The 13,874-nt window shown below is 35.0% G+C and overlaps 1 protein-coding gene across 1 annotated transcript in view; it reads right to left on the bottom strand.

Annotated features, from left to right (window-relative positions):
* GLRB (glycine receptor beta) overlaps window positions 1-13,874 on the bottom strand; it is a 93,387-nt gene that overhangs the window by 33,558 nt on the left and 45,955 nt on the right. The window contains exons 5-6 of the mRNA XM_058838573.1: window positions 13,718-13,871; window positions 1,925-2,031 (exon numbers count right to left, since the gene is read on the bottom strand). Coding sequence (XP_058694556.1) covers window positions 1,925-2,031; window positions 13,718-13,839 — 229 coding nt within the window. The 5' untranslated portion in view covers window positions 13,840-13,871. The remainder of the gene's footprint in view (window positions 1-1,924; window positions 2,032-13,717; window positions 13,872-13,874) is intronic.

Here is a 13,874-nt window from a genome sequence, read left to right as displayed (position 1 = left end):
AATGGATAGAAGAAATTAACATTTCTAGCAGCAGACACTTTCAACTGTCAAGGTCATAATGACAATCTATCATCCCAAATTACCTGTTTATGATTTATGATGAGATATTTCCTTATGCTTTAAGAGGATACCTCTTTGTGCAAGTAAAGTACATACATATGTAAAGTACAAACACAGGCAGGTAAAAATTACTGCATGCATCTTTCGCAGCTATCTAGCTTTGGTATGACAGAACTGGAAAGCTTCTCAATTTTACAATGGTTACTAATTAGCCAAGAAAAATTTCTAGATGTCAGCAGCTGTGAAGATATTAAGATGGCCTGGATTTTTTTCTCTTTTCCACAGCCAGGATTCCTGTAGTTGAAGAGGGATGGTATGACAGCTGCTACATCTGCCCTCTGTCACCCTGTGGGATTTGATTGACAGTCATTTAATCTGGTGTTAACAGAGAGTTATCACAGAGCAAGGAGAAGTGGCCTGATAGTTGAGAGAACTAATTATAGATCACTACTTTTATTTAGTGTCTCTATGGTGTGAGTGTCAGGATGTCCACTAGATGCAGGTATCTGATCTCATGTGTGCTGTTAAAAACTCTTGGCAGGTTTCTTCCTACTTTCAGTAATAAAAGAGACAAAAGAATATATGAATACTGTTTTGACAGACTAATACAGTACTAAATATAGTACAAAGTAATATATGCCTCTTCAAACAGCTTGTTTGTCTGCATAAAATATTTTATGTACATTTAATACAGAAATTCAAATTCATTCTCTTGGTTACCAGAAATTCATGAAGATAAAATTTCACTTTTTCAGTTAAACCAATTTGTTTGGTTTGCTTTTTTAATCAGACTACTTAAGTGTGATGCTTTTGGTTATGCAATAGGTACAATATTTCTTTTAATGTCTGATGCATGTGACAGAGCACCCATCACATCACAAGTAGCCAAGAGTGTACTCTCTCTCTTCCAGATTTGAATAGGAAGTGCCATCCAAGAAAATCACCCATGTGTGAGGAACATTTTAACATGGGCAAACCACTTGTCAGAAAATGTTCTTTTTCTTCCACCTCCCTCTGAGTTAACAGTACATGTCCTCCCTTTCCCTTCTGTCTTGACTCTTACCAGACTGCCAGAAGGGTTATCAAAAATATAAAGAAATCTGCAACATGCTTTGTGATTACAAGCTGATTATGCTGAGGAACAGGTAGAGAAGAGGCTGGACATATATTCTTTGTGACAAGACTCAGTGCTGGAAACATAAATATGGTTCTACAGAGAGTAAGAAAGAAGCAGAACACTTGCTGAGAACTGAGTTTAATATGTTTATAAAACTGCTAAATAGAACTGCAAATAGCCTCTTCAAAAGCATAATAAACATTTAAGATTTCCAAATTTTTCATTCTAGTGATATTTATGTTAAAATATCTCTTAATGCTCATATAATTATGGGGAGTTTTAAAATGAAAGAGCTGTTTTATGTAAACTGCATTGCCTACATGTAATAACATTGTCTACATCTTTTTTCAGAAGGTAAATAACCTAATTCCTGGAAAGTCTGATTTACAGCCCAACTTGTGTAAATTCTTAGAGGTTTTGCAGAGAATATGTATTCCAACTTTTTCTGCATATGTAAGGATTCACACTTGCCTACTCAGAAAAATCCTGCAACATCTGACTACCAGGGAGATGTTTTAATAGCAGAAAATGTATTTCAATGCATTCCCTATAAATTCCCTATGAATTCCCAAAGTGTGTAAGCTTTGTATCTAAAATATCTTTAAAGGATTTAACAATTGTATTGTTTTCTAATAGTGATACTGCTGACCCCAAGTTTTTTTACTTATCTTAAAGGAGACAAAAAAAAAATAAAATTAAACATTAAAATCCAAATATTTAAAAAAAAGGCTGAAATATTTGACTAACCTTTGAAATTAGGCCTTATTCTGGGATCATAGCTGAGCAATAGTCTATTCAAGATATTGCTGGTAGAATTAGCAGGTACTCTTGCAAGGTCTTCTGCTGATTGCTGCCTGTAAAAAAAAGTTCATTAGTTACTATCAAGACAGAAACAACTGCATGCTTAAACTGAAGTGATTTCAAAGTAATGCCATAAATGCCATTTCACAAGCAAAAAATATCTATTATTTTCAAGTGCAATACTATATAGTCTCCCTTTCCTTGAGAAGTTCCAGTATTTTTCAAGAAACTATTTGTGTAATAAACACAAATGCTCTCTGACACACTCCTAACTGTAACCTTGGAAGCAAATAAACTGCAATTCATTAATTGTTCCCTTCCCTCCTAACAAAAATATGTGGAGGGACATGATTTCTTCATCAGTAGAAAGCAGCCACCTGAACTATTTTTAGTGACTGTCTGATTAGGAACCTTAGCAAATTGACAGCCACTTTGTAGGTGCCAAACCATGCAGAGGCTTTTGGCAGTCTCCTGCTCTCACATGCCAGCGCCAGCTATTCCACCCAGAGCTGGAGGATTGCATAATCTCATTGTCAAGTGCTAATAAAAGCTTTGCTACAGAAAACAAGGCTTTGGACTCTGGTTTTGCAGGGGGAATTTAAACATCTTCATTACCTTGCCATTATTGCGCTGGATGTTAAATGAAAACCATTCCTACAATCAAAAAGAACCTGTGACAGGTAAATGTAGCTACAAGAGTACACAAAATTGAGTGTAATAAAAAGCAATACGGGTGCATCAGTGCCCTCCCCAGGTATTTTAAATGCCAAGCAGGCTTGTAATGGTATGTAAATTAATTTGTATGTTTCCAGAACCTGTTCAGTGCCTGTTTCCAGTTTTGAACTCTGTCTCATAATCACTTTTCCATCCCTTTAATGACTACTTTGCTGTCTTTCTGCTATTATAATTCAGTGAACAGGATACCATGTAACGATAAGACAAACACCTTACAGAGGTATAAGTCATATGCATCAAATTTATCACCTCTTCCAAACTAATGCATGAATGTATTTTAAAAAATGATCAAGTTTATTTCCTAAATGTTTTCCATAATCAGCATCAGCTGCTGTTGCCTTCTTCACCCTGTAATTTCTTTTTTTCGTTATTCTTTCCTATACCAATGTCAGTTTGACAGACCTACAGGTTATTCTGTATAACATCTCAGTTCATTGCTTTTTTTCCTCTCATCCTTCAGTTTCCTTCATGTCCTCTGGGATTTCTGACTTATTCAAACATTTGTTGAAGAAAACATTAACTCTACAGAAGGTTTTTGACCAGTTAAAAAAACCAAAATGAAACAGCATGAATTTATTAGACCTCCTGATTTTAAAATGTCCAATTATGGTAGCTCCTTTTCAGCATTTTCCTTATTAATTACTGGGAAAGCAATTAATTCATAAATTTCAGCATAGTAATGACATCAGTATTTGATTGAAAACTGGAGATGAAATCAAATCCTAGCCCTTGAATTTATTTATTTATTTATTTATTTAACTTATTATTTAGTAATAACCTCACCTTTAAAAACAACTTGTTTTACTCAAACAGTAAGGGAAAAGAGAATCAGCTCTGCTGACTTGGTAGCACTCACTATGACTTCCCAAATAGATTTAATCTCCTCAGTTAACATTTAACAACTAAAACACTTATAAATAAAACTATGAAGGAGCTCCGTATTATTAAAAACATGTCCAGCATTTATGACAACATAACTTCATTTTATTATATCATAGTCTCCTTGACACCCTTTGAGCATTTTATCATTCAGAAAAAAACCCCCAGATTTCTGTTTTCTCTGTTGAATTCAGGATATTTCTGAAACCTAAAGCTTCATATCAGCTTAGCTATTTTCTTGTATTTGCTTGATGTTATAAATGAGGAAAAAATATGGCAATAAAATGGCACTAAATCCTCCTTGAAATTTTGGACTACTCAACAGTAATTAGCAGGATAAGTATGCATTCCAAAGACTACACAGAGACGTACCTACCAAGAAATATGCATTCAGGAGGATCGCTTAAACTACAGGAAAATAAAAGAATTGTGGAGCAGCATTAAGTGGCTGAAGTAAATAATTCCCCACCCACCTCTTGCAGTAAACACGCTAAAACCTCTGTGATCTGTAACAACCACAGAGGTGAACTAATTGTTCCAGCAGAATTTCTCCAGAGATAATTGGTCTTCTAATAAAACAAAGAAGTGTTTACTTTTAGCAACATATGCTAACTTGCTGTTATGTATACAGAACTATATGTCCTGTATAAAATAAGCCTCTGCTAATTTTTAATTAGAGCAATTAAAAAAGGAATATCTGTTCTTATTCCTTTCCTAAAAATTGACAATACTTTCAAACAATACTTCCAGGGCTGAGTTTACACGTTTTTATATTTTACCTAGAATTGTATCATTATGCTAAATAATTAATTTATTTCCTCATTTGGTCAGGCAGCTGGACTGGATGATCATTGTAAGTCCCTTCCAGCTGAAATGTTATGTTCTATTCTATTCTATTCTATTCTATTCTATTCTATTCTATTCTATTCTATTCTATTCTATTCTATTCTATTCTATTCTATTCTATTCTATTCTATTCTATTCTATTCTATTCTATTCTATTCTATTCTATTCTATTCTATTCTATTCTATTCTATTCTATTCTATTCTATTCTAACCCATTCCATTCCATTCCATTCCATTCCATTCCATTCCATTCCATTCCATTCCATTCCAATTCTGTAATTTTGAGACATGTTCAGTTTTCAGCAATGACCTTTACCAATGCAGAGTTTGCTATAGAAATATCATAAACCAGCTTTGTATGCTTTTTTTGCTGTTACTACTAGCTGGACCAAAGAAAAACAAAAGGTTAAGATTATTTTCCATTTTCTAGAAAAAGCAATTCAGAAAAGAATGCTCATTTAGCTATTAAAAAGGCAGGCAAACACTCTGTATGCCACAATTTAACTGATACAGAAAGGTTCATGGAACTGCTTCCTTGCAAGTCACAAATATTAACATTTTAAACATCTGCATCACGCCTACAAAAACTACATTCATAAAAGAATCTCCTTAATACTGACTGAAATAAGATTTCTTTCTAAGTTAAGTATGTCCATTATGATGGAATATGAAAACAAATCCAAGCAACAACTAATGAACAAACTTAAATACCTTGTTTTAATTTTTGTCATGAGTTGCACAAAGAAGTTTGTTAAATAGTGAAAACGGTAATCTGAACTACATGGGATAACGCGGACATAAATAAAATACAAGTGCTCATAAAAAATAATGAGGAAAAGAGGAAAAAGTTTGAGAAATTAAATGAGTGAGCAACAAACTGCAAAAGAAAGCCAAATACAGCTGACAGGTTTATTAATCTCTTTGAGTAAGAGGAATAAAGCAGTACTTTTGTGAGATCTGAGCTGCACTGCAGAAGTATGTTAATATTACTGTCTGTTCAGGCTGCTTGTTCAAAAGCCATCCAAAAACTGGGCAAAGGAGATTTATTACATTGGGAAGACAGTGATGGGAAGAACAATGGCAACATAGCTTGCTGGTAAAGAACACCACAATTACATCTTCCACAAGTTGTTGGGATGTGTTTTGAACTTACACAAGTGTATAAGCACATTTGTCCTTGCTTATCTGAGAACCAAGTGAAATACAATGACATTGGCTGCTTTGAGTTAGGAGGAGAAGCATTGAGATTCAGTAATTGCTACTTTGAAAGGTCACTTTGAATGAAGTGGTTGAAATAGCTACTGAGAAAAAAATGCCCTGATGAGTATCAGTCATATTTTCACTCCGGTTCTTTTAGAGTGTGCTGTCATTAAGCTACCATCATTGAACAGCACACAAGGGAACTTCATCACAGTGACTGGATTTCCTTCTGAGAGCCTTGATGACCAAAATGCCTAAATTTCACCTGCAAATCAATACACTGGATAAGTTCCTTGGGGTGAGTTAAGGAGTTAGCAACTCTTTTGGAGTGACAGATGAGCAAAAAGACTTAATGAGACAGTTAATAGTTTGTGTTAGATGCTTGGATAAAGAGACTGGGACTATTAACGTGAGACATTTACCTAGAGCCACAACCACCCCTGCTTAATTGGCCATTATAGAATGAATTAATGATAGGCATATTTGTATATTACATAAGACAAAAAGGATTTGAGCTGAGATTAGCCTTTCTAGAAGAATCTTACTTCAGTGTGCTGAAGGCTGAGTTCCACATAACACTCATATCAACTGAGAAATTACTTACCATTTTTTCTAATTCAGCCTACAATTTTCCCACTTGTAAAGAGCTCGTAAGTTAGATTTCCACCAGTTGCAGCATGCATTTTAATTTTTATGCATTTATTTCAACCTGTGTTGAATGCACATGGAGCTGATGGAAAGAATTAAGAGACAGGAATGCAGTACTCTTCACAGTAACTGATGAGTTCTAAGCAAGATACATTGAGTACCAAAGGATAAGGCAACAGAAGCCTCACAGTTGCTATGAAAAAAACTTAAAAGCAAGTAATAGTAAAGCTAGAACTTTCCCTACCAAAAATTTTATTTAAGTAACAATTAACCCCCCAACCAACACACAAAATACCCAAACCCAAAGTGATCTTTCTGAATAAATAAAGGGGGAAAAAACAGTATTCTTGCATGCACAGAAGTATCTGTACTTCTACAAACAGTGTCCTCACAATCCAGAGAAAAAGCAATGTACAGTTAGTCTTTTGCTGTAACAAAAGCTAAATGTGTGAAAGGCCTGGTCTTAAGCCGGTTACATCTGGTATCACTGATGAATGAAAGAATTTCTTTACAGACTGTATTTCATGGGATATGCAGTAAGGTCTTCATCTCCTCTTCCACTGCAGCTCTACACATTTTATCACTGCCTTTGAAGATCATGATCAACAATTTAAGTTGATGGCAACAGGTAATTATTTTCATAATTTACTAATCAAAATCCAGAATTTTAGATAAGCAGATATAACAACTGTATTACACTTGGTTTGAAATTTATATAGGTTTACATTTGTGTTAGGCAAATGTGTCAGAAGACATTATATCTCTATAGGTCATCGTGACATTTATTCTCTCAGAGCTCACAGAAATTATAAGGAGTCCTTTCCACAAGCAGTGCTACAGGAGGAAAGAATATAAACAATATTCTGCACAAACAGGAAGGAAAACTTCCTCATAATTCTAGATTACTGACAGCCAAAAATATGTATTCCAACTCATACTGTTATCTTCAGTAAAATTACCTATATGATGTTGAAACCACAGATTTCAGTGCAATTTATTTTATCTACATGATGGAAACTGACATTTTAGTCATATAATATGTCTACATGTGAGAAAGGCCAAAATAAGTTTTGGGAAACATAATATCTGTTATCTCACCACATATTTTAGTACAATTTCTGTGATATAAACTATCAGTGTTCTGATTTGCAAGCATTTGATTTTTTGAGTGCAATAACTCTAAGCATAAAACAAGTTAATACATATCAATAACATACTATATAACTCTTCTGAGTGATCTCTCTTATCTCTAGTATGTTTAATAGCTACATTTTCAAACTGTGCAAGGTGACATATCTATTCTTAAGGAGATCAATTACAATTACTCCAATGACAAGTGGTATCACTAATTACATTAAAACCATGGATCTCTGAGCCACCATTTACATGTCTTGATGAATGCAGTTGACAGCTTAACACCTAAAATGGGATATGTAGCTTCAGTACCTAAATTTGGAAGTAATGCAAATTTGGAGGTAAATTAGGGTGAAAAAAAGGGAAAGGTTCCTTCATAGGTAATTTTGAAACAGAAACCGAAATTAGGCACCCTGAATTGTAAACTGTGAGTCGAGGGGATGAAACAGCTCATCTTTCATCTCATGTTGTAGACACACCAAAGAGAACAGTCTCTTAATGTGGACACACAGATAACCTTCCTGCAGTTAGGTAGTGTCAATACCTGTTAGTGTCACTACTTCAGTCCTTGTCTAGCAGAAACCTCTTAAATCCAGCTCTGGTTTCACATTCAACATTCCCAGGGTTAGACACCTTAAGGAGTGTTTATATGGGAATCTGAAGTGCCTTATTATTCATTAAACTCGAGAAAAGCAAGCTGGTTCATCTGCCTGCCACAGAGCCAACAGCCCCCAAACCAACAGAAGCAGGTTAGCACGGTATTTCACCCAGCCTGAACTAGTACTGCTCTCAGCAATGTTGGTTTTTCTCTGAAGTTACCTTGCTTGCTCCCAGCTTAGGCCTCTCTGCATCCCACCAAAGTCACCACCTGCGACCCTTGTGCATAATGGTGTCCTATTGTATCCTGACATAGCACACAGATGTAAAACATGATAAGCACCCAAATGTTTAAGCAACATTTTGGAAGCAATTTATCTGTATCTGTTCCGTACCCCAGTATTTTTTTTCAAAATGCTGTAAGTATGGAGACAATAGAAGGACCTTGGTAAATTCTAACCACCTGCATGGTGGTATAAGTGGTGATATAAGAGGAAAGTGTAAGCTGAGATACATTCTATATAATTTGTCTTGACAACAGAACTTAGACCTATGGTTTTCCTTGGGCTTAGGTAAAGGTGGTGCAATTTAACCCACAGATCCAAGTTTTTTCTCAGTCTGGAGGTTGTGTATGAAATACAAAGTCTGTAACTTTTCCACACAACTACAGTGTCTCATCAGTCTGGTGTTGAGAACAGAACAAACGCCGCTCACTGAGAGGGAAAGTTACTGAATGAGATCCAGTCTATCATGCTTAATTACTGTTTTACAAGACAGCTTAGGTTTTGCTTATATAGCTTTATCTTTTACTGCCTGCCACATTTAACCACTTTGAAAGCAAATTCACAAACCTCCTGGAATGTGGCCCTATCTGTCTGGGATCACAGCTTCCCATGAGAGTTACATGATACAGAATAACAAAAGGATTGACCAAATGCTATTATCTACAGGGCAGAAGAATTTTTATAAGAACAAGACCTGGGCTCTGCAAAGTACTTATCATTGGAATGACTGTGAGATGTATCTATTCCACAACCAAATTCAGGCTTTTCTTTCAACTTTATTCCACCTCCTCCTCAAACTGTATCAACCCTTCCACCACACCTACAAATAAAAATGTTCACAGACTATCAACAGTGTCTTTTAGAGGGGAATGAAGACAGACATGATGCCATTTTCCCACCATTTACATTTTGGGGTTGATCACAGACTACAGATAGAGAGGTGATGTACACCCAAACACTTGATAAAAAGAGTTCTGGTCCATGAAGTGGAGAAGACCCAAAGTATAAAATATATTTTGAACTTTTACTTTAGTCTTAATAGGAAGAGCATGTCAGAAGCTTAAAGTTAACCAAGAGGAATTTTAGGGCAGAGTTTCATACAACTCTATGCTTTAAACACATCAAAGCCTTTTTTTCCCTAGTTCCACTGTCTTTTGTTGTTGTTTTCTAAAGGAAGCTGTTTATTGAACCTTCGCATCTGTGACCTTTCTAAGCTTCTGCCCTGGCAGATGGCACAAGCCATGTTTTCTGGAGGGCTTAGAGGGCCATTTCACAGTTTCTGAAGTAGCTGATATGCTTTATTGAATACAAGCCAAATATGATTTGTACTCCTGCTTTTTGGGTAAAAAAGGTCTCTATAGATATTATACAGTATTTAGTAAATCATCTACAAGGATATAAATCTCCATGTGGACAAATGCATACAGGTGAAGAAAGATGCTGTTTTCAAAGCAGAGTCCTGCTATCCAGACAAAAGGACGAGATTTAGTGGCTGAGGTTTTGCTCTCAGCATTGCTGTGGCATTAGGGATGCTGAGAGATCTTCAGAAGTGAATGCTGTGCAAGTGAACAGCTGAGTCATCCTAAAACTATAATTAACAGGGATAGCTCTGACAATGACCACAGTAATTGCTGGTTTTGTTAGCTGCTATGTGACAGTCTTACTTCTCTATTCCCTCTCTAACAGTGTAATAACCAAACTTCCCTTTCCTTATAATTTCTTTTGTCTAGAGATCTTGTGAATAGTTTTGAGTAGAGACCTTATAGGCTACTAAGGATTTTGGGGATAACAGCAGCAGCTCAAACAACATAACTGAAGTATTTATTATGGTGTAACAAAAGGAAAAACATGTTTCAGCAGTGCTCTGTCACAGCTAACTGTCCCACATGGTTAAGAGAAGCAAGGTATTATGAGAAATTATGAAGAAGTTAATAAGAACTAAGTAACAAAGGTCATGCAAGTATGAGCAGCCTGTGAGCAGAGATCAAGTGACTTAATCCATCTGTAGCTGTATAAAAACCATCTGTATTAAGTATATGAAATTTCAAAATAAGCTTTGTAAACAATAATACACTTTTTTTTGTTTTCTTGAAGGGGTGGGCCTGATTTTTTTTTTTTTTAAATTTCCATTAAAACAAAAGGCAAAAATTTCATTACTAAAGGTTTATATTTCATTGTGCTACGTATCTATGGAACCCAGTTTCTCAGATTTATGGTACAAAACTCTCTACTACAACATTTTAGGCCCAATATGTCAATTCCTTTGTTAAACAACAAAGATTCAGGAATCAGACAGAAGTATAATTACTCTATGTTTCATTGGTAAGCCTGAGGTAAGAAGGAAAATGATCTAAATGTAAGATGTGAAATCTTACATCTGTTCTGAGAAAACATTAAATCAAAGTAAGAACCAAATGATTAAGCATCAGCTTCAAGAAACCCTTCAATAAAAACCTGGGAAAAACAGTTTCAGGAATAAACGAAAATAAGATGTCAAATTAAGCCCCTATCACACAATGCACTGAGAAGTACAGCATCATGAATAATCACAAGGGTTTGCTCTAAGATACAAAATAGAATTTTCCTAATTTAGGGAACTAAATATCTGTTTATGAGACAATAATGAACTTTTTATGGGGTTTTAATCAGCTTGTTTTCATCTCATCCTATTATTAGTTAATTTCATGCCAGAGGGGCATCTTTGGTGAAAGGCTTGTATTCTGGAGAGCCATAAAAGGAAAAGTGCAAGTATGCTTAATTTTTATCCAAACAAATTCATGCTAAAGTCCCAAATGAGTCTTGTAGCCATCCATTTCTTAACATCAAATTAAGGAACTCAGGCAGTAATATAAGATTCAATATAAGTTTTTCCTGAATAATGATTTGCATGGATTTGAATTTCATTATGAAGTTTGCAAGACAAGACTGCTTCATATACAACTAATTCCGGTTTTTGTTCTCTTGAAGTAGTAAAATTTAGCTTTTACATGTTGCAAGGAAATAATAGGTAATAATTTGTTACAATTAAGATTTAAATTTTATTGCACCAGTAACCAATGCAAATTAAAGGTGGATCAAGAGTTTAAATTATAAATGTACATTTACATTAGAAATTTGCACCATTCAATTTTATAAACTATGCAAAATCCTATTTTTTATTGTTAAAAAAATAAAATGCATTTTAAAATATTTGTTTCATGCATTACTAGGAAATTTTTCATTGAGACACCTCCTTGAGTAGTTTTAGTCAGCCCTTATAGTGTCACTTGATTCCCTTTCCGCTGCATTGTGTTCTGGTTTGATTCCAATGAAAGATTTTTTTCTTTTTTCACAAAGAAAAAATTATTACTAGTAAGCAACCTCTTTTATAACACAGAGTGTCACCACATCAAGAAGTTTTGTGAGAAAAGATCATTTAAAAAATGCTGATGATTGGAAGTTTGCCAACAGCAGACTGAGTTACGAGAGCATTGGGCAATTTCTCTGCCAGACAGAGTTGATTTTCATTCCTCACTCACATGACAGATTTTCTAGATGCCAGCCACAGAAACAGCAACCCCACTATTACAAGCGGTTGTTTCTAAAGCTGTGAACTTCAGCCAAGTAAGGTAAAGACAACTTGGTCATTATTCAGGAGATCTAACAGGACTCATTGCTACAGCAAGTCTATCTGGCAACACTGCACAAGGGATCAACAAGTACTGGATTCCACCAGTATTTTTAATTATATTTATTTATATATTTATATATATTATGTATATTATATTTATATATCTTTATTTATTTTATTTATTTTATATTTGCTAACAGCTTCAACTGGAAACATGTCACTTCAAAAATGATAGCATGTATTCAATATTTTTTCAAGTGTATTGGTGACAAATGACATCATATTTGATGGTACCGAGAACCAACAGGACTTAAAGTAAAAACAAACAAGAAAAATCCACTCACTTACAAAGGAAAAATGACATTGCTGTTTTGAATTCTACTAAGTCAAGAACAGGAGGAAATGCTGGCTGTTTAAACAAGACCATGGAAGATCTGGATTCAGTTCCCAGATGCCTAATTCACTTTCCAAGGGCTTCTGTTCTGCTACCTGTCCTGGGAGCCCTGACATTTCTCTCCTTGCTATAACATCTCAAAGTAGCTCAGACCAAAAGCCTCATCCAGGACTCAACTTTTAAAGGGGAAAGAATGGGTAGGGGTCATTTCAGATGAGTCATGATCACATTTGAGACATACCTTAATGTATTCAAATCTAATGACATATAGCATTTTTTAGTTTGATATAAAAGAAGAGAAGGAAAACATGCACCATATGTAGAAACATTCTAAAATTTGGGGTTAGAAATGAACATCACTGTCAATATTTGAAAAGAGTGAAAACTTTAAAAAGTATTACTCAAACAGTGCTTCTGTCTGATTATTCCACTTTTTATTTTACTTTGTTTTTTCTTTGGAAAAATTTTATAAATGTTAAATATCTAGTCTAACATTCTGTACCTCTTTTTTTGGTCAAAGAAGAAATATGTTTTAAATTTGTCCAAACAATTTTATTATTTCAGTCATAGTGATTTTCTACACTTACTGGCAACTTATGATAGTCCATCAATCTTTTGCTCAGATATTTACAACATAACACTAAAAAATGAGCAAGGCTGGCAAAGAAAATGATAAAATAATCACTCACAAATAAAAATTTTTGCATTTTCCTATGGATCACAACCTAAAGTGTAGTAGGCATCAGAAAGAGGGAGTATTTTTAACTTTATCAATTAATCATAGGTGTCCAGAACACATCCTCTATTCAACTGGGCAATCACCAGATCATAATTCCTGTATTTTTACAGGGAAACTATTCCATAAGGGCATACTTTATAGCAACAATCAATATATCCACCTCCATAAAACTTACAGAACTGCACATGATTGATGAAAGATGCTGAAGACCTTAGTTCTATTCAACCTGGAATAAGAATATCTGTAGGACAAGCCTTCTCTTACAGAACTAGCTAACCAGAAGCTGAATTTCATCACGACAGTTTTGCACCCTCCTTGCTTTCCCCAATACACCTGCAAACACGATGCTGGACAGCACAGCACTATGGGACCGTGCTACTGTGTCCCCATAAATAGCATGGCACTGGGTTGAAATCCTCCACAAGGAAAGGAACAATTACTGTGGCTTAGATTTTCCCTTGCACTAAAACAGGCTAAAATAGAAGACTTGCTGCAGAAGGAACACAGTGACAGAACTTAGCTATGATTCTGGTCAAACCCATTCCCACCACAGACCCCATCCTTTCAGAAGAAAGCATCACCTCCTTCCACTTCAACTGCCACATAATTTCCACTGTTAAAAACAGGGCAGGATCACCATCATACAAAAGCATTAAAGAAAGCAGGAACATACGATGGACATAGATACTGCTTCTTTTTCCCTTTTCCTTTCTTTGAAGACTTCTCTTTGGAATAGACTTCTTCAACCCATAAGGAGAATGAGATGAAACATAAAATCGCTAGTAAGAACTTCATCTTGAAGATTACGCTTCAGAGAAATCTTCAGTCTG

Source organism: Poecile atricapillus, chromosome 4, assembly GCF_030490865.1.
Source record: "Poecile atricapillus isolate bPoeAtr1 chromosome 4, bPoeAtr1.hap1, whole genome shotgun sequence".
Taxonomy (NCBI): Eukaryota; Metazoa; Chordata; class Aves; order Passeriformes; family Paridae; genus Poecile; species Poecile atricapillus.
This window is presented reverse-complemented; position numbering and strand designations above follow the sequence as displayed.